General features: G+C 43.3%; 1 protein-coding gene across 2 annotated transcripts in view; it reads left to right on the top strand.

Moving 5' to 3' along the window:
* The window catches only part of LOC119745573 (semaphorin-2A-like), a 36307-nt gene extending 16350 nt beyond the window's left edge, over window positions 1-19957 (top strand). For both annotated transcript variants that reach the window (XM_038222028.1, XM_038222027.1), the window contains exons 9-20: window positions 155-263; window positions 720-792; window positions 1092-1245; window positions 1961-2165; window positions 3141-3223; window positions 5711-5874; window positions 6022-6105; window positions 8245-8282; window positions 9910-10029; window positions 12198-12374; window positions 17034-17104; window positions 18035-19957. In XM_038222028.1, the coding sequence (XP_038077956.1) occupies window positions 155-263; window positions 720-792; window positions 1092-1245; window positions 1961-2165; window positions 3141-3223; window positions 5711-5874; window positions 6022-6105; window positions 8245-8282; window positions 9910-10029; window positions 12198-12374; window positions 17034-17104; window positions 18035-18109 (1353 nt within the window). In that variant the 3' untranslated portion in view covers window positions 18110-19957. The remainder of the gene's footprint in view (window positions 1-154; window positions 264-719; window positions 793-1091; window positions 1246-1960; window positions 2166-3140; window positions 3224-5710; window positions 5875-6021; window positions 6106-8244; window positions 8283-9909; window positions 10030-12197; window positions 12375-17033; window positions 17105-18034) is intronic.
* The last annotated feature ends 1673 nt before the right edge of the window (window positions 19958-21630 follow it).

The raw sequence follows: 21630 nt of genomic DNA, 5'->3' as shown, positions 1-21630 counted from the left end.
TTATCTCTATATAAAGACTGGATGGCGGATGAAGAGCCGCACAGTGAATGAACTTGACGCCATATTGGTGAGACCGGTGAGACTCTGCTTTTTTTTTTGCATTTTACATAATGTAGTGCAATGGATTAACAGATATTTCCTTCTTACTCATTAGAATGATGCTGGAGGCACAGTCAACGACAAGAAGTTTGTTACATTTATCAAGGCGCGCCTGAACTGCTCTCTCCCAGATACTCTGTTTCCGTACTACTTCAGCGAAATACGTAAGCTCTTCTTTTCTCTGTTTTCTTTGGTGTTTAACAATGTTTCTTTTGTGTTGGTCACTGCGTTCCTGGAATCTCAAGAGTTCTTTTAAGATATGGAGGGGGGGGGGGGGACGGGGCAATGTGTGTTTAGGTACATAGTCTACAGTGTGTATAGTGTAAAGGGACACTGGGTGAGGGGGGGTGGTTACCCCTCTATTACAAATCGCGGACAGTATACACGTGCATGCATTTATGACGTGCGTTGCCTGAACGTGCAGTGATGCATTGGGGAGGCGCACGTGGCGTTGAGTGAAGTTGGCATGGCTTGAAAGATGGAGCTATTGGCCGGCATCATTCAAATTGAATTTTAATGATCTTGGTTCCCATTCATAATGGCTCTTATAATGGCGGCCACATAGTCTGTATGCACATAGCTATGTTCTTGCTTTTATCTTTGTCGTCTTTCTTTTTCAGAGGATGTGATTGAAGTAAAAAATGACACGACAAATGAGATAAATGAGTTTTACGCTATTTTCACATCACCGACGTAAGTGAGAATTAGGAAAATTGAAATTTTATTATTTGGTTTTTGCCCTTTTGTAACGAAATTGCAGAAACATTGTCTACTCAGTTTTAGAAACAAAAAAATATGTCATATCAAACAGCGATAGGTTGTGGTACCTGCTTCTACCTCAGATTTGAACCATAACAATAACTCGGAGTACCTGCAGCCAAGTCCTCAGAAGGGTTTTGTGTACAAACCTTAAAGAGACATGCAAGAAAAATGTCCAAACAATAGGAACAAAAGAACGGTCCTCGGTAGTAAAATGTGAATGTCTCTTTCAGGTTGGGACCCAAGGCCTCGGCTCTTTGCCGGTACAAGATGGATGACATCATGAATTTGTTTGATAACGGCGATTTCAAACAACAAGCAGGTGGTAACGTCAATGCACAATGGCAGCCTGTTGCTATGCCTATTGGCACTCCTAAGCCAGGAACGGTGAGTCAAGCAAGTTTCAATGTGCGAATTACTTGAAAAATGTGAAACATAATTATTTAAATGTCGATAATTTCTGTTGATGGCAAACCCATTTTTAAAATATATCCCCTGCCACAAGTTTCTACTTTTTCAAATTTGAATCAGCCAGCTGGTGATCAGGTGGTTAAGACACATTGGTACATAAAGCTTTATCGATATATTGGGTTTTTTTGCGATTATATGATATCGATATTGCCGATAGCAATTTTTTTAAATCATATTGAAATATCAAAATTTTCAATATTGCAATCTTATCAGAAATTTCGAAAATGTGTCAGATTTCATACTTTCAGCGCGATCAAAATATTCCTGCCCATTTCACTCCCCGTGATACATGATGCGGACACGAGTCGGGGTATAATGTGCATTCCTAAAATGTTTGCCCCAACTTGGAATTGAATTGAGTTCGGCACGGCAATGGCACAGCGTTTAAAACAGTGCCACGCCACGGCCCTTCGGAACAATAATAGCACAGCAGCCCTGTCAAACCAAAGGATGGTGGTGGAATGCAGAACTCAATTTGCCGAGCCATATGGTAAAAGCCACGCTATCGCCACACTGAATTAACCCCAAAAAAAGTCAAACTAATTGAGTTCCGCACGGCAGAAGCACGGCGTCTGGAACAGACCTTTGATGGCAAGTTTGTTGAATTTTTGATTTTTTTGCTTGATTTTAGTGCAACGAGGTGCACACCACGGACTACCCTCCCCTGCTAGATAAGCTGGTGCCCAACGTCAACACGGCGGAACCGGACCTGGGATGGCAGCAGGACCCGCCGTCAAACCTCCCCATCTCGGTTGCACCCACACTCTACTTAGTTGGGGTCCACTTCACTAGCCTGGCAATCGATTTTGAAAGCTGTGTGTACTACTTCGGTACTAGTAAGTCAAAAAGCTCATACATGTACTTGAAGCCTTGCATGACAAAAACGGCCCTCTTAAGAAAGTTGCTTGTTTCATGCACCATTTTGGACCTCTGTGGGGGGTCCTTAAGTAAACAAGGGGGGGGGGGGTGCTGAACATTTTGTTTTTCAAATGACCCCACAAAAGATGTCACAGTACGTGAGGTCTGGTAGCCTGGGGACTATTGGGATGGTTCAAAGCAAACTCCCATTTGTAAAAGAATTCCCACAGGCGATTTCGAATAACAATGAAACAGTGGGCTGGTGCGCCCTCTTGAGTCCACCCTGTGGCGCACCCAGGATTAGGTTTTTGGGGGGGGCTCACATTTTTTTGTTTCAAATGTTGTTAAAGTGTGGTGTTTTTTTTTGGGGGGGGGCGAACTGTTATGACGTTGGTAGCACCGATAGATAGGCCCCATACATATAATGGAATATCGTATCAAATCGGGGGACTTAAAAAAAAATGACAACCTCTTGGGGGAAGCCAGCCCCCCCCCCCCCCCCCCCCCCCCCCAGAGTCCATCCACCGATGAATGGAAGATCCCATTGCCCGGCGTTGAAAGTGGAACATGTTTTACTCAGGATTAAAATTCAGCGATTGAACAAGAACATGAGTCTTCCTCAATTTCTTTATGCTCTTGTGCTCGTTCATCTCGATTGTCCTCCGGCACACTGTGCCGATTTTGTTCAACATGAAAATGTACCAACCCCAATTTTGCATCACATTTCCAAGGCAGTGGTGCTCAATGATGCGTTACCCTGGAAGGTCAACCAAGGCATCATTGAAAAGCACGTACCGGTAGCTTCTGCTTTAAGACGATACCTGTACCATGCTTTTGGCTGGTTAATGTGTAGTTTGGCCATATTAACCATTTAGAGTAGGGTTACCTTCTTTATTCAAACACCCTGTATATAAAATTTCAGTATTGAATGAGGTTTTTGTTTTGGTTGACAGCTGAGGGAACTTTGATCAAGGCTTACAAGTTCGACTGCAGCAGCACTACGGAAAATTTCACTACCGTTGAAATTACTGGCCTGGTAAGCTTTTGTCGTTGTTTCTTGTCCATTGTCTTGATTTTACGCCCCGTGACTTAAATAGTGGGCCCTGTGCACAGTGGACTCTGTGCGAGAACAGTAGAGCAAGTTCTCTATTCTCAGTTGAAGACATCACAAAGAAAGAACTTCTGTATTGAAACATTTACCTTCAATGTAAAAGAGAATATATCTGTATACCCTTTCCTTACCATGGGTGACTTTTGTGGACAAGGCCCCTTGCTACTTGGGAGGGACATGTCAGCTCCATGGGGGGGACCTGTCAGTTCCATGGGGGGCGAGTGTTAGCTGCATGGGAGGGATATGTCAGCTCCATGGGCGGACATGTCAGCTGCATGGGATGGACATGTCAGCTGCATGGGAGGGACCTGTCAGTTCCATGGGCGGCGTGTGAGCTGCATGGGAGGGACATGTCAGCTGCATGGGAGGGACATGTCAGCTGCATGAGAGGGACATGTCAGCTCCATGGGAGGGACATGTCAGCTGCATGGGAGGGACCTGTCAGTTCCATGGGCGGCGTGTGAGCTGCATGGGAGGGACATGTCAGCTGCATGGGAGGGACATGTCAGCTGCATGAGAGGGACATGTCAGCTCCATGGGGGGACATGTCAGCTGCATGGGAGGGACATGTCAGCTGCATGGGAGGGACATGTCAGCTACATGAGAGGGACATGTCAGCTCCATGGGGGGACATGTCAGCTGCATGGGATGGACCTGTCAGTTCCATGGGCGGCGTGTGAGCTGCATGGGAGGGACATGTCAGCTGCATGGGAGGGACATGTCAGCTGCATGAGAGGGACATGTCAGCTCCATGGGGGGACATGTCAGCTGCATGGGAGGGACATGTCAGCTGCATGGGAGGGACATGTCAGCTGCATGAGAGGGACATGTCAGCTCCATGGGGGGACATGTCAGCTGCATGGGAGGGACATGTCAGCTCCATGGGCGGGACATGTCGGCTCCATGGAAGGAAATGGCAGCTCCATGGGAGCTCCATTGGAGGGACAATCAGCTGCATGGGAGGTACATGTCAGCTCCATAGGGGGGGGGGGGGTACATGTCAGCTGCATGGGAGGAACATGTGAGCTCCACGGAAGGGACATGTCAACTCCACGGGAGGAACATGTCAGCTCCTTGGAAGGGAATGGCAGCTGCATGGAGGTACATGTCAGCTGCATGGGATGGACATGTCAGCTGCATGGGAGGTATATGTCAGCTGCATGGGAGGGACATGTCAGCTCCATGGGGGGACATGTCAGCTGCATGGGAGGGACATGTCAGCTGCATGGGAGGGACATGTCAGCTCCATGGGGGTACATGTCAGCTGCATGGGAGGGACATGTCAGCTCCATGAGAGGGACATGTCAGCTCCATGGGGGGACATGTCAGCTCCATGGGAGGGACATGTCAGCTCCACGGGAGGGACATGTCAGCTCCACGGGAGGGACATGTCAGCTCCACGGGAGGAACATGTCAGCTCCGTGGAAGGGAATGGCAGCTGCATGGAGGTATATGTCGGCTGCATGGGATGAATATGTCAGCTCCATGGGAGGGACATGTCAGCTTCATGGGAGGGACATGACAGCTCCATGGGAGGGACATGACAGCTCCATGGGAGGGACATGACAGCTCCATGGGAGGGACATGACAGCTCCATGGGAGGGACATGTCAGCTCTACGGGAGGGACATGTCAGCCCCATGGGAGGGATATGTGAACTCCATTGGAGGGACTTGTGGGAGAGATATACGAGCTGCATGTGAGGGACATGACAGCTCCATGGGAGGGACATGTCAGCTCTACGGGAGGGACTTGTCAGCCCCATGGGAGGGATATGTGAACTCCATGGGAGGGACTTGTGGGAGAGATATACGAGCTGCATGGGAGGGACATGTCAGCTCCATGGGAGGGACATGTCAGCCCCATGGGAGGGATATGCAAGCTCCATGGGAGGGACATGTCAGCTCCATGGGAGGGACATGTCAGTTCCTTGGGAGGGACATGCGAGCTCCATGGGAGGGACATGTCAGTTCCATGGGGGGGACATGTGAGCTCCATGGTAGGGACTAGGGGTGTATTCAAGTACCCAACCGCTGATGTCAGGAACTGGTTCCAGATTATGGAATTGGGTACCCGTAACTAACTTCAAATTAGGTTTTGCCCTTGACAAATTACAAAGTAGCTATTCAGACAATAGAAAAGACAAGTTTTTAATGCCATTTGTGGAAATTTTCATAATGAAAACCAGGCTCCATGGAAGCACATCCGGGATTTGAATAGGGTACCTGATTCCTGTACTACCCGTAAATGCACACCAATAGGAGTGGCAGACTGCCTGTTAGTACTTGTTTGGGCAAAGTACACATAAGTTAATTTATTTGGATGTGCACAACCCGTCACGATGCGCTCAAGTTGTCTCCCCCTCCAACTCTCCATTTGTAAACGGTCACTGTGCTTTTATACGTTCCCTAAGGGGTCCAAGGGCAACCCCGTGACTGGCCTAGAGCTGATGGGGAGCAGTCCATCCAAGTATCTTGTCATTACGACGGAGGAGCGAGTCATCACAATGCCAACCATAAACAGGTATCTTGACATTGCGACGGAAGAGCGAGTCATCAGAAGGTCACCCATAAACAGGTAAGACTCTGCCACATATGTCACTAGTCAGACAACTTTTTACTGTCCAAATGATTTTTTTTTTTAATCTTCGTGACAAATATCCATTCCTCTGAAAGGTATTGAAAAGTACCAGAAATCCATTTTGTTTAAACATTTTTTATGCAGTCGAAACAGATGCTCGGCTCGTTGTCTTGAGGAGTGTCAAGTCACTGGCCCAGTATGTCAATGGCAGGGCACGGCATGCAACTGGTAAGCTCTTTGTCCACTGAAACAGCAATTGTGATGTGATCAAGCTAAACGAGTCGTTTGTCGACTGGTCATTTTTTTTTTACAGATTTAAAAAGAGCAAAATCTCAGCATCACTGCTGTGAAAACCGCATGCTGAGACCCATCTTTGGTTCAAAAATTATGGAAGTCGGAATGCCAAGAGATGTGATGTGATGAAGTGGCCCTATTTTAGCCTGAATCTCCAAATGAAAGTTCCTGACAAACAGCGCATTCAGCTTGATCGCATCACAATTTACATTGAAATGTGGATTATGGAAAGACACAAATTATGTCTTTGTTCCTTTGTCTGTACCTCTTTGTGGCTTCATTCACTATGATTCCGAGATGGATTACATTTGTATAGTTAGTGACCTAGGGTCAGCACATGGCTCTTGTGCACAAACTTTGAATACGCATTGTTAAAGGTATTGTCCATCATTTGTAATTCGTGCATTTGTTTGTTTGAAGCAACAAAAGTGCTCAAGATCTTTAAGAAGGGTGCTGAACAACTATATAAACCTGATGAAGTTTCAGCTCAGCTTCAGCTGTATATTTCGAGAAAAACAACATTCTAGGATCTGCATTTCAAATCAAAAGTTGCTGAATCATGTTTTAAATTGGGCCTGAATTCAGCGTTCGAGACACGTTCTCACTGAGCCGATTGCAGCTACAGGATGTCGCGCACTGATCCGACGAATTATAGCAACCATGCGCGCGTGTGCGTTGAGCCAATGCTTGTGCGCACTTCGCCAAATAACAAAACGAACTAATAATTTGAATTTTCTACGGTGCTTCTTAAGACGCACTGTTGGAAAGGGCTCCTTTCGTTGATTTCTTCAAAATGACAGCTTGCCAGAAAGAATAATTCACAGGGAGTCTAGTCCCTCTACTATCTTTCAACCAAGTATGTTTTTCAACAATAATTATGCCAGTTACTTTTTGGATAGCTGCAAATGATGGACTGTAGCTAAAAGGTAAAGTCCATCATTTGTAATTTGTGCATTTTGTTAGTTTTAAGCAACAAAAGTGCTCAAAATCTAAAGAAGGGTGCTAAACAACTAACCTGATGAAGTTTCAGCTCAGCTTCAGCTGTTTATTTCAAGAAAAACAGCATTCTATGATCTCGATTTCAAATCAAAAGTTGCTGAATCATGTTTTGAATTGGGCCTCAATTCAGCGTCCGAGACACGTTATCATTGAGCCGATTGCAGCTATGCTATGGCCCGCACTGATCCTACGAATTCATGGACGAATTATAGCAACCGCGCGCGTGTGCGTCGTGTCAACGCTTGCACGCGCTTCGCCGAATAAAAAATCAAACTACTAACTTGAGACGCACCGTTGGAAATGCCTTCTTTTGTTGATTTCTTCAAAATGACAGCTTGCCAGAAAGAATAATTTCATAGGGAGTTTAGTCCCCTTACTATCTTTCAACCAAGTATGTACCAACCTTTTATGTACCCACTGTGCTTTAATAATACTTTTGTGAAAGGGATCAGTGGTCATCAGCTTCCTAGGTTGAAGCGGTGTGGATGAGCGAAGAAAAGTTTGAAAATTGCAAAAATGCTCATCGCAGGGTAATGCAGCAAAGAATCGTGGGCAATGCAGGCCTTGAGTTTGGTAATTTTTAGGGCAGGGCCACTTTGGCCTTGAATGAAGCAAAATTATAGAGGGCACCAAGGTCAGTTGGTAGGGCACCAAGGCCTAAAATATCTGCAGAAGGGGCACGCAGGCCAAATGCGAATACTCGGAGCACCACGTGCGTGTGCACGCGTGTTATGACTATCATTGTTTGCCTCGTACACGAACATCAATGCGCATTGTGTACCGCGCCTGCAAGTACTGAGAAAAAGAGAGTCGTTGATTTTGCACATAAGATCTGCCGTATGTACTCCTGCTGGTATATGTATGTCTGTACGAATACAGACATTTATTTTAGCGGCGGGGTTGTCATCACTGCTTGAAGTATCAAACACTCTGGCACTGGACTAGATTCAGTTTGTGGTACGTGTACATATACATCATAGGGATACGCAAAGCATCGAGTTTGTGTTTACATACATCATTTACCAGAATTGTATTTGAATTTAACATTCCACTTTTCTTGTCTTTTCTGTCTAGTGTGAATACAGCTGAATGTGTCAATGAACAGCCTCAGTGTAAGTTCTTTGATCTTGGAATCAGAAGGGCAGGTTGAATTAAGAAACATATTTACCCATCATTAAGATGATAACTTCATCAATATGTATGTCATCATTCAAACGCCATCTTAAGACTCATCTTTTCAATCTATCATTTAAACCACAGTGATTTGCTAGTGACCGGCGCCTTTGAATGGTTCTCCAGATACTGTGCACCTTATAAATTATCTGTTATTATTCTTATTATTATTATGTCTAGGGTCGAACCCCATATGGTTTGGATATCTATTCAGAATCTACCAACAATTAGGTACTCAAGGCGCTGAAAATTATGTCTATTATTAGAGACAGGTAAATGAAGTACATGAGAAATATAAGACCCATTATGTAGCACCTTTATATACAAGGTGCTGCGGCGCATTAAGCAGCCACTGCCAGAAACACCGGGGCAAACCCCTTCTCTTAGCGATAAGTGTTACTGGGTTCTTTAACGTGCATTACACAACACATGGGATCTACAGCTTTACGTCCCATCCGAAGGACGAAGCAATAATGGTAAAGCGCCTTGCTCAGGAGCGCAAGCACCATGTTCCCACGGTCAGGATTCGAACTCATGTACCACGGCACACGAGTCGAACACCGTCACCATTGGACCACAGCGCCCCATGTGGCAATGTGGTTTCAGTAGCAAGTGCATATTGCATTGTACAGCAGGGAACCGTATAAACGCGGAAATGCGTACTTTCCCTCTATAATCTCTCCATATCAAGTGACAAGGTGAATCAAATTAGGTTTTGCCCTTCACCGACGTATAAACACTGTATACTCAGTGTGTTACCTCCCGAGCGAAAGTTGGAAAAAAACAAGGTGGTTATCCACGGAGTCCTTGCCAACATAGAAGCTTTTAACCCCGACTTCAAGAAGTCAAGAGACTGCAATTCATGTGTTAATCACGCTTCGCATTCGTTAATCACGCTTCAATTCGGCGGGGTTTGAACCTGCAGCCTCCGGGTTGCCATTGCTAGCATTGTGACTTGGGGGTGATCCATGGTTACATGGCATGGCTTTTGACTAACGCGCCTCGAACAAAGACATTGACAAAATGGGGAACTGCCAACATAGGGCTGGATAGCTCGGTTGGTAGAGCACTGCAATGGCAGTCCCGAGGTCACAGGTTCAAACCCTAGTCATTGTCTTCATTCCTCTTAAAAAAAATCATTATAATGCACGTAGTCAGTTTCTCTATGTGAGTTATTTGAAAATTTGTAGTAAAAGCCGTATCCTCCTTGAGTGATCCCCGTTTGCTATTTCCCAGGTTTGCAGCAAATGTTGCTAATGTTGGTAGCATAAAAACTAAGGACATTATCCCTGACTACTTGACGCATGTGTGGGTGTATGGCTTCTGACTAGCGCCCCTTGAACAAAGATATTGATCAATTGGGGAACCGCCAACATATGGCTGGATAGCTCAGTTGGTAGAGCCTGAAACGGCAATCCAGAGGTCACGGGTTCAAACTCCGCTCCAGTCAATTTCTTTGTTCAATGCACTATAATTATAATGCACATAGTCAGTTTCCCAATGTGGTCTTTTTGCAAATATTTTTATCCTTGATTTTTTTTTTCCTTCTTTTGTGCCGGATGTTAGTCTTAGTCCAACCTGAAGTGAACAAAGTGACTTCGTGTGATAACAAGGACGTGTTCTTGTACTGCCAAGCTGGTTTTGGGCCGTGTTCTGACCGCCCTGTCACGCTGTCCTGGGTCAAGGGTAAGTCTCCCTCACCTTGGTGATTCTTTTATGTTCAGCATAATTTATGCAGTGTCGTAGTCTAGGGGCTAGACGTTGTTAATGGTTTGATACGCGATAACTCACTGCCACAAGAGGGCGCTATCAAGACCAAAATGTACCTCACCGATGACACTGCTAGTCTAGGGGCTGGCCCTTGTTAATGGTTTGATATGCGATAACGTGTACCCGCCGCTGCAATAACCTGCCGCAGCGAGAGGGGGCTATCACGACCAACCAATATCGCCCACGGACTTGTCGGAACAACGTCTAGGGAAACTGCTGAAATCTCCCCCAGAAAAATGGGGGCAACACTTCTGCACCCAATTACGGTCCATTTTCAGTCCTACACATACAACACATAACTAAAGAGCTGACCAGTGAAGTTGCACGAAAGTCTTGCTGCATCTTTTGTTGCATTGGAAGAAATTTGAGAGTTTGCTTCGGAACTTTGAAATGCGCGCTGCATAAATTAGGCCAAACAGGTGGGCGCGCATTACACAACCAATATGAGTTTCCATGGCCGTTGTTCTGACAAGTCCGTGGGCGATATTGGTTGGTCGTGATAGCCCCCTCTCGCTGCGGCAGGTTATTGCAGCGGCGGGTACACGTTATCGCATATCAAACCATTAACAAGGGCCAGCCCCTAGACTAGCAGTGTCATCGGTGAGGTACATTTTGAGTATCACCTGTTTTCTACGGAGCCAAGTCTCCTGTATAGCGTCGGAAATGTCAAAGTATGCAGATTTATGCGATCTCGCACCTCAGCCAATAGTAGTAGTACTAAATCGTGATGTCATTTCATTCCCAAATCAGGACTAAACGTTTGATTGGTCAATTTGAATTTGGTCATTGGTCAGTGTTTTGTAATACAACAACAGCTGGGCGCATATCGCAGTAACCTAATACAGAGTGTTTGACCACACCCTTTAATTTTCTACACAACTTGAAATACATGTAGATCTCTTCCTTGTCTATACATGTACTTGTTCCCTATAAATCGCTAGAGGTCAAATGGCAAATAAAGATAGCTTCAGACATCTGGGAATTTTTTACATTGGCTTGTCTGGCTCCCAGACGTATTTACTTAAAACTTGGCGGTTCTTGAGTCCGGAGTGCTGAATGATGTACAGGTTGAGTCAAAATAAACGAAACCCAAATGTCGAAACCATTGTTTTAGTGAAGTTCTGCATGTAGCACTTTCAAAGTTTAGGATATGAAAGCCCAATTCATAAGCTCTCTTTTAGTACAAGAATCATTGAAATCACTCATGTACTTTTTCAAGTTACGGAGTTTTAAACACAACCACCGTTTTAAAGTTCTGTTCACGGATCACAAAAAAACAATTCACACAAATCATTATGTGATTTGTTTTCGTTTTGCTGAAAGAACACTGAACTTTTTGTTTGTGATCCGTGGACAGAACCTTAAAACGGCGGTGGTGTTTAAAACTCCGTAACCTGAAAAGTACATGAGTGATCATTTGAATGATTCTTGTACTAAAAGAAAGCTTACTATGAATTGGGCTTTTATATTCTAGATTTTCAAAGTGCTGCATGCAGAATTTCACTAATGCAATGGTCACGACATTTGGGTTACGTTCTGTTTTTACTCACCCTGTATAGCAACCGATGGAAACCCACCAGCTAATGAAAAGATAATAATAATATCGGAGTCTTATATAGCGCACGTATTTACCAACAATTAGGTACTCAAGGCACTGGAAATTATGTCTATTATTAAAGAAAGGTAAATAAAGTTTATGAGAAATTTGATACCCATTGTGTAGCACCTTATAATGGTTTACAAGGTGCTGCGGTGCATATTGCAGCCACTGCCAGAAACACCGGGGCAAACAGCGATAAGTGTGACTGGGTTCTTTAACGTGCATTACATAACACACGGGACCTACGGCTTTACATCCCATCCGAAGGACGAAGCAATAATGGTAAAGTGCCTTGCTCAAGAGCACAAGCACCGTGTTCCCACGGTTGACGGTCAGGATTCGAACCCCTGTACCACGGCACACGAGTCGAACACCGTAACCATTGGACCACAGCACCCCACAAGATATTTTCATCCATGATGTAACGCCACCCATGCCTGTTCTAATACTCTAACCCTTACCCTACATTATTTGGTATGTGTAGTTGGCGATACAGCATTTATCAAAGAAAACAGCCACTTCTTCAAGGAGACGAAGATGTCGGACAAACTGCTTGAGCTGAAGGTGACCACTCACAGTGACAGCGCCGGGAACTACACTTGCACTGCCGAAGTAGAGGGTGGTCCATCAGAATCTAAACAAGTGCAAATCGTCGTGGAATGTGAGTATAAACCATAGAGCTATATTAATTTACTAGAGCGCTAACTCATGTACAAAGTAATGCCTGCTGGGCGCATCCATGTTTGTGCACAAACCTACGGAAAACTCGAAATTTTGTACGGCTTTTGTACGGCTATTTGCATATATCAGAGATGAAACTTTTCCGATTTTAATCGGAAATCGGACTTTTTGAATTTTCCAACAAAATTTCTAATTTTCTTACAATGTGTCCCACATTTTTGTAACGATTTTTTCACAAAATGTCATTTTATTTCTATCATAATTTTGAAGAAAAGTCGATGAAAAGTCGATGGAAATAGCACGTTAAAATCATCGCGAATGTATCTATCACCAGTCGTTATTGGCAGTGGCGTAGCCAGGAATTTTTCAGTGGGGGGGCGCTGGGGGGGCTGGAACATTTCATGGGGGGGCGTCAAGCAGGGGCGTCAATCGCCTCTCAAAAGTGGGGGGGGGGGGACATACCTTGATCATAACTGATGCAAGCGCGAAGCGCGAAGCCCTTACGGCGTGGGGTTCGGGGCCCGCTTAAGGGCCCGAAAAAAATTGGATTCTAGATGTTCTGTGGTGTGATTTGAAGCAATTTCTTACGACTTTCCTCCATGCTTTAACTAATATTTTCTTGGCAAAAGATAAATATTTGAACATCGTTTTCGAGGTTGGAGACATTGAATCAGCTATCGGTATTCTGAGCTATTGGCGTGGGGTTCGGGGCCCGCTAAAGAACCCCGAAAAAAATTAGATTTTCGATGCTCTGTGGTGTGATCTGAGGCAATTTTTTACCACTTTAACCAATAATTATCTTAGCACAAAAGATAATAATTTAAACATAATTTTCAAGGTTTTCTCAGCTAAATGCATAAGAAAATTTTGTGAACATTGTTTTCGAGGTTGGAGTCATTGAATCAGCTACCAGAATTCTGAGCTATAGGCGTGGGGTTCGGGGCCCGCTTAAGGGCCCCGAAAAATTTTGTATTCTAAATGCTCTGTGGTGCTATCTGAGGCAATTTCTGACCACTTTAACAAATATTTTCTAAGCAAAAGATACATTGTAGTACATAATAGGGCCCATGGCGTCATGTAGAGCAATGATATTTTTTTTTAGAAACTCAAAATCTCAGTGGGGGGGCGACTGGGGGGGCGACAAGGTTTCATGGGGGGGGCGGTCGCCCCCAATGGCCCCCCCCCCCCCCCCCCCCCCGGTGGCTACGCCACTGGTTATTGGAGTGTTTCAACGGTAGAAACACAGGCCATAACACTGATCGGAGCCTTCTCCGGCTGGACAAAAGGTTAAACATTGACAGGTGACATGGAAAAATCACTGTGTCGCACGTGCGTGCATATGTACTGTACGCAATGGTACCAGTGCACGTACCTCACCGTACCGTCCGCTATAATATAGCACATGGCTGGTCGGTAACGGGTAGCCTTGTGAACGATCCAGTGGATAAAATAAAATCATTATGTTGTGCGATTTTCGGAGGTTTCAGATTTAGTCGTACAAAATGCAATGCTTTAAAAATCATGATTATCTCGAGGATAGCGCAGAGAGCATTAGCGAAACATTTCACTGGCATTTGTTGGAAGAGAAAGACGATAATGCCTGATTTTTCCCCACTTACGAATGCAAGTGGAGTAGTGGAGTTGTGTGGTTGAATCATGGACATGATTGAAGCACCATGAATGGTGCCTTGTCTTTCGGACATTTTCCTCTACTTTCTCAAGTAAGAAGTGAACTTCTTTGTTGATGACTCCATTACTCTAACCGTAATTCAGGCGTTTTATGCAATGAAAACACTGACCATTTTTTTTCCATCGTAAAATTTTGTTTGAATCGAAAAAAAAAGGAGGAGTTGGTGTCTGGATATTGGGCATGAAGTGTTTTGTACATGCATGTACATGTGTGTAACTGCAGCGAGGCCCAGATTTCGGACACGTATTTTTGTTCGGCCTATTTTCCGATTTTTTTTGCCATATGCCAGTTTCATCTCTGATATCTGCGCTTGTATTCCATACCGATGGGACATCGTAGCCGACATGCCCAAAACCACAACGCTCGATCAGCAAATGAGCGTTTTTTATTTTGCTCTACGCAAACAGCGCAACGTGTGCGCGTCCCTCCGCTGCAGATGTTTTTCGCAGTGACTTTTTTTTTAACTGTTGTTTGCATATCTTCTACTCGCGCGTTGCATTTAGAGTACACTTTTAAAATTAAATCCATCTATTTTGATTGTGTTCTACAAACACGCACATAAATTAAAAATTCCTGTGCCCAGAGCGGCTTTGAAGCGTCTCCGCGCACAAGAATGAGGAGTTAGCACTCTAGTAATTTAATATTGCTCTATGGCACAAACTGATCTGCAACCAAAATGGAGTGTGAACGGCCCCAAACTCTGACTAGTCTAGTCCTGGACCCGGTGTTTGAATTTTCCCCATAAGCCAATTGTGAGTAACCTATGCCCTTTGGGATTAACATTTGAAAAACATCTGGTACACTGACTTGCTCAGAATGCTTGGCACATTTGAACTTTGAATTCTCCTGACCAAAGACACTGTTGCTATATCACATGATTCGGGGCAAGCAAGTTACGTAAGAGACGCTCGGCACCAATACATCGTTCACAATGGGTAAGAATGGCACAAAGACACCAGACCATGCCGGAGCTGGGATTGTTAGCGTAAGGCTTGCCCCGAATCACGGGATGTAGTAAGAGTCTCTTTGGTCGGGACGGGACAATGCAAAGTTAAAATGTGCAAAGCATTGGATTAAGTCAGCTTTCCAGATTTCATTCAAATTTAACTCGCAAATGGCTGGTTATCTCGGTGGTTGATTGAATGGAAGCACAGATCCTACACACAAGGATTAACGACTCGGCCCAACTCCTGGTTAGACGCGTGATAACGGCCCGTACTGGTGGCAAATACCATGAATACTTTTCAACAAAGACCACTGCGCGCGGTGGCTTTCAGATTTGCAAGGTTTTGCGCCCGATCTGGCCTCGAAGTCTGTCAAGCCAGCGAATTATATTTTTGGTCTTTATTATTGAATTCTGATAAGTGATCAACTACATAACCATGGTAATGCTGAGCACAATATCTTTAGCTTTAAGATGAACAATGAAATGTCGCTTTTGTTTCATCGGTTCAGCATCTTATCTCGCTAAAACTTTTTAATAAAAGCCTCATTTAAAACAAAAATTGGGTGTTCTCCTCGAAATTTGACGTTTATTTCCCGGGTAAATACTTCATCTATGACGACAATACTGCACAATACCATCTGTTTTATCCTAGAGTATTTATTTTTAAGCAATATTGGAACAATTAAATCTTAAATAAGGAGTAGTTTGGCTTTTCAGTTTTTACGGCGCGTAGTGTCGTGGCAACCCGTTGTCCGATTTTTATGTTTTTGGTATCAACATATGCGCAAAGCTCGAGGCTAAAAAGTCAGAACAACTCAGGTCGCGGAAAATTTTTTTAAGCTATCGCGGAAAAAGTTGAGGGGGGGGGGGCAGATTCCCCCACCCCCAGCCCCTTTTGGGTTAAATACTGTGTTGGATTGGCTTCTACCCAAATGAGTAGAAGCAAATCACAGCGAAAATTAACAATTTCAATAGACTGTGTTCAAACATAGAACAAACCAGCGCGCATGCTTGGCAGATTGACCAAGTCTGGGTTGCTGCATCACAACAACATTTACATGTACCGGTATGTATGCTTTTAAAGGGAAAATACAACATTTGCAAACATCAAAAAATAAAACTACCCAATCATTTTGAAATACCTTGCTGGACTGTTAGTGAATGACAGTGTAAAGCATCCTGTAAAATCATGGCACCTGGTATACTGTCATTTCAAGAAAAGTGGTATTTTTGTATCAATTTCCAACGCTGGTCGGCCGACTTTTTTTCAAATACTGGCCCCAATTGACCATCGCACTTGTTTGCAATCGATTACACACCTATGAACGGGTACAAGCCAGCTCGACTGGTTCCCTGACCTTACGATTGTTTTTCTTGGTTTTTATAGCATTTTCGAACCCAAAACCTCAAAAAAGTCAGTGTAACTATATTTGCTATATATTTCCAACCCCCCAATTCCATTCATTTCCGAAAATTACAGCAAAAGCAAATGATGTATATTCCCTTTTAACCCTTACCCAACTTGACCCTCCAACGCATGCCATTATGTGCCTTAAGAAAATGGCACATGTTTTTTGCACGGCCCTCCAATATCTGCCATGTCATTTCAAGGGTAACTGGACAGGCACTCCAATACATGCCACAGAGAACAATGAGAGTCCTCTGATAACAAAGTGAGTGCCCCCAGCTGGTCAGTATCAGGCACCCTCCAGGGCCTCCAACTCCTGCCAATTGGAGCCTTCACTGTTAAGACAAACTATCTGCCAATAAACTGCAGCTGGAGGGCATTGGCATAACCAACTGACATGCAGTAAACTACCCTCAGAGAGTAAGGGTTAATGTTGGTCCGGATTCGACGCATGAGGGCGCGGGTTATACTGTACGGACGTATGCACTATGCGTGGATTTACTACAGGCACAGACCAAGCGCAACCCAGACTTGAGCCAAGTCTAGATCAGCCTTGGCGGTGATGATAACAATTTTGAAATTTGTTTCTTCCCAGCTTGCTTGACCGTGGATAGCCTTGGGCGGAGATGCAAGAAGTATGAAATTTTGCAGGCGAACCACCCACAGGTATGTTAGCCGCTTTGTCAATGTGTGTATAAATGACACCAATCAGTACATATACCATCGTGGTAGTCTTGGTACAAGACCTGAATTCGAATATGTCTCGTTTAATGCGCAGAAGATCCCTGGTAAAGAGAAGCTGCATCAACAGCAGAGGGCGCTATCAAGATGACCAATCGATTATTTGCATGGGAGGAGGGTGTGGTCCCCATTGTTCCTAGTCTGGTACCCAGACCAAAACATTCTGTCTATTCTGACAAATATTAGGTCAGGTAGCTGCCGCAGCTGAAAGTACGGGGTCCGCCTGATAGTCCGAAGATTCGATAGTCCGAAAATTCGATAGTCCAAAGGTTTATTGATAAAAAGGTTTGATAGTCTGAATGCACAAATTTCATACAACTGGGGGGTTAATTAGTCCAAAAATGAAATAAGGTTTGTTAATCCAAACATATTATGTGATAGCCTGAAGGTTAGTTAGTCTGAAGGTTCCATAATCAGAAGTTTCATTCATCCCAAGGTTCGGTAGTCCGAATTTAGAATAAGGTTACTTAGTCGGAAGGTTCAGTAGTTTCGAAACGAAACAAGTTTCATTATTCCGAAAGCACACAAGGTTCGATAGTCTGAATTTTGATAATAATATACAAATAATGTCCGCATCAATAACAATGTGATTCGTCAGAGAAGTCAGAATCTCTGAGACTGAGAACCAGACTATGTTGTGTTTCCCCCCCCCCCCCCCCCGATCTGCCAGGACACCTAATTATGCGCATATGTTACCCGCTGACCAATCAGCAGGCTTCGGTTTATCACTACCGTCAGCAGGGCCATCGTGATATTGAAAAAAAAAACCAAAATGGTGCAACTGTGTTCTGCAGTTTTCCTGTGGTTGTATTTCATTTTTTGAGAATTGTTTATTAATTTTGTTTTGTTAATTAGGTTGAAGGAGGAACATGCACAGTGGATGTTGAGGACTGCAGCACCTGTCCCCTGGGTCATACCCCGGCCATTTAGAGGAGAAAGTACCCAAGTCTTTTGTGAGTATCAGAATGATGAGAGAGAAACACACCATTCTGATTTCAAAGGGGAAAATTGCCAAGCTTAAAATTTAAAGTTGAGAATTTCGTACGAGGCTGATATTATCGACGACACTAAAGACGTACATTTTAGATATGACTTGTTATTTAGCTGTAGTGGCTGGCATCTTACAGTCCTTAAAAAGCAAAAATAGGGTGGTGGTGTTTTTCGTGATCGTGCATAGTCGTAAACCGCAATGCACCTATGTTCTTTGTAGGGTTAACATGTATTTTGATGGGAGGTTTCAATATTCACGTGCCTTGTGATTTTCATGTAACTACCATTCATAAATACCTGAGACAGTTTATTAATTCTTATAAGTCAAGAGCTTGTGGGTGGTTTTAAACCGCCGGTAAAATACCGCTGTGTTCTGCGCCACATCACGCAGCAGGTGCCGCAGACGCACCTATTTCCATAAAAGTTGATTTCTAGCACTATGCCCGCAAGGCACATACCATAGACATGGCCAGAAGGGTGTTTCACAAAACATGAAGAAAAATTGTTGAACAAAATTGTTGGACATTTGTGAATATTTGACTTGTTTTGACTTCTTGATCAAAAGGTATTTATGAATGGGAGTAAACGTGTGCTGGGCCGGTATTAAACAAGTGCATTTAAAGCCGGCTAGGGGCCTGGTTGTGGATAATGTCCTTCGGCTTCGGTTATAAACGTACATGTACTTGTTTAAAATTGGCCTATCACTTTATTATTCCTTATTAAAACTACCACTCCTATGCTGTGTATTGACTTGTACTGTACTTTGCACAACTGGTACAAGGCCTTAGAAGTCTTGGCTTTGAAGGCATTTAGGAACATTTGCAATTAACCGAAAAATGAACCTAATGATTTAATGAAAAAAAAATGCTTGCTCAAAGTGAAGATATTACCAAATACCCTGTGATATCATTCCAATCAAATTGTTGAAGGTAGTTCAAGCAAATGTGCACATTTTGGTTTAAGTGCATTAGCAACAGAATCTAGTTACTAATAGTTCTAAATAGAAGACGAGATGCGAAATCATATTGCTGTTAATTTAATACGCATTTAAGAACGTGGGCGTCCACAGGGGTGTCAAAGGGCGTGGGGTGGGCAAATACCCCCCTGCCAACCCTCAAAAACAATGATAAATTGAGAATATGCTTAAAAAAGTACAAGGATTTTTGGAAATAATTTGCTTTGCCCCCCCCCCCCCCCGAAAAAAATCCTGGCGAGGCCCATGTGCCCGACTGTATATATTCTTTCTTGCCAAATATGTCCTTTTTTTTCGCTAAAATTAATATTTAAAGATATACTAACAGTCCGTGCTATTTTCAAATTTCAACTTTCTAAAGAATATTAATTTTTAATTGCTATTTTTCCATCAATATGAAAGTTTGATTCACTTTGATTGAGTCATCGAAAAAAGAAAAAAAATTGGCCAACATTAAAGCTTTGGTATAGGTACTCTACAAATTTTTTAAATTGTTGGCCTGACAATAATTTTAAATCCCAGGGTAGACTGGTTCCTGCCTCCTTATCGTATCAATGATAAAGGGTCAGGCAATCAGTTTGCTTGCAGGGCGGATGTGTCTGAAATGTTGAAAGTTGAAAATCGGACAAGAGAAAAAATTATTAATTTGTTGAAAAGAGCACAGACATTTCCTATTTCAATTGAACAGCCTGTATAATAGCTTGCATGATTTGTGTGTTACAATGAAACAATAATAACTAAATTGTATTTTATTATATTCTAGTCATAGCAAAATTGAAGTGTTGCAAACACTTGTGGTACCATGTTAAATTTTAGGGAAAAAAATTGTTTTATTATCGTTTTGTGGTTTACTTTGAAATCACCTGTCGTCCGACATTAAACAGATCTAGTTTTATATTATGTATTTACCAGTAGTATGTGGTGAAAATGGTTTCCAGTTGAGATCATCTTCATAAGATTTTAGATCATCCATCGTAAGATTTGTTGAGCTCGCTGTACTGGGTGTTGCTAGAGGGGTGTTGGGGTCTTCCCTCCCCCCTCTTCCCTCCCCCATTCCCCCTCTAAAACATTTTTGTTGGCAAAATCGGCAGTCTGTCAGCAAAAAGGCTTTCAAGTTGTAGGACATCCTACTGTCCAATAGAGTCCAAGATGGTCCACTCTGAAAGCACCCCCCCCCAAAAAAAAATAGTGTCTAACCAAGCCCCCCCCCCCCCCCACCCCCACACACACAAGTGTGTATTTGCCTGCAATCGGGGACCCATAGTGTCCCTCTTTTGTTTGTACCCTAATTTTTTAGGAAGACCTCCCATTTGTTTTGTACACGATCGCCAAATTGGGGACCTCCGGGAATCGGGGACCCTATTGTCCTCTATTCAACATTCCCTATTGAGTTCAGAAACAAACTCACGCACCCCCATAAACCCATCTCCGTAAACACCGGCAATCGTGGACCCCCTCATTCCTTTGTTTGTACTCTTAACTTTTTAACCACAGCTTTCATTGGTTTTGTCAATCGTGTCCTAGGTCCACGGTTGCCGGTGTTTACATACTCATCCCCACCCCCACCCCCACCTCCCCCCCCCCCCCTTCATAATCTTTTAGCTCCATCTTGGATTTGCAATAGGCACAGAAATGCACTGAGCCACATTAGCTTGGTTACCAGCTAAAATTCCATGCAGTGTACATCGCTTGCGACTGGTTCTCAGTTGAGGCTTGCTTAGCACACATTTGTCAAGAAATCTTTTCCACCAAGCTCCGTGAATTGTTGAGAAATTGTTAAAAAAAATTTAAAATGTGTGATTCATGGTATTGCAACATTGCCTGATTTTTAAAACTTGATCTAGGTGTCTTTCCTTTCTGTTTATGTATTTAATATTTAAATCTATTACCACCAACAAATGGTTACAATCACTTGTGTATATAAATTTGCATTCATTATTTTAAAGGACACGTTTATGTACATTTAGAAAATGCATTTATATGAGCATATTTACTAATTTACAACTCATCACATTAATTCGTGTCAATAAATACGTTTATTTCATTTTTATTTTCAAATTATTGATGCCAGAATGGCTCGGGAAAATTGATAGGAACATGATTAGAGAAATTGCTTTTGGGATATTTGCCCAATTTTTTTTGCAACTTGCAACTGATAACTTAGTGATAAGTTGATGACAAATTATTGTATTACTGTTTAAAAAGAAATATGTATACTACCCAGAAAGTAATTTGTTATTGCTGTTTACTTGTTTGAGTAAGTGTAAATACGCAGAACAATATTTTGTCTTGAAAACCTTTTTGAGCACATTAAATTTTGTAATAATTGGTTTAGTTCAATATAATGAATATTACTCAAGAGTTGTAATGGACCGATCCAGTAAGCACCGCCCCATGGTGTTCTAACCAATCACAGCCGTGATTTATGTCCGACGTGCGTGCACAAAAGTCCGACGTGCGTGCACGCGCGTATGATGCGCGCGTCAGG

This window comes from Patiria miniata, unplaced genomic scaffold (genome assembly GCF_015706575.1).
Source record: "Patiria miniata isolate m_02_andy unplaced genomic scaffold, ASM1570657v1 HiC_scaffold_7, whole genome shotgun sequence".
NCBI classification, from domain to species: Eukaryota; Metazoa; Echinodermata; class Asteroidea; order Valvatida; family Asterinidae; genus Patiria; species Patiria miniata.
The sequence above is the reverse complement of the archived record's forward strand: the minus strand, read 5'-3'. Positions and strand labels throughout refer to the sequence as shown.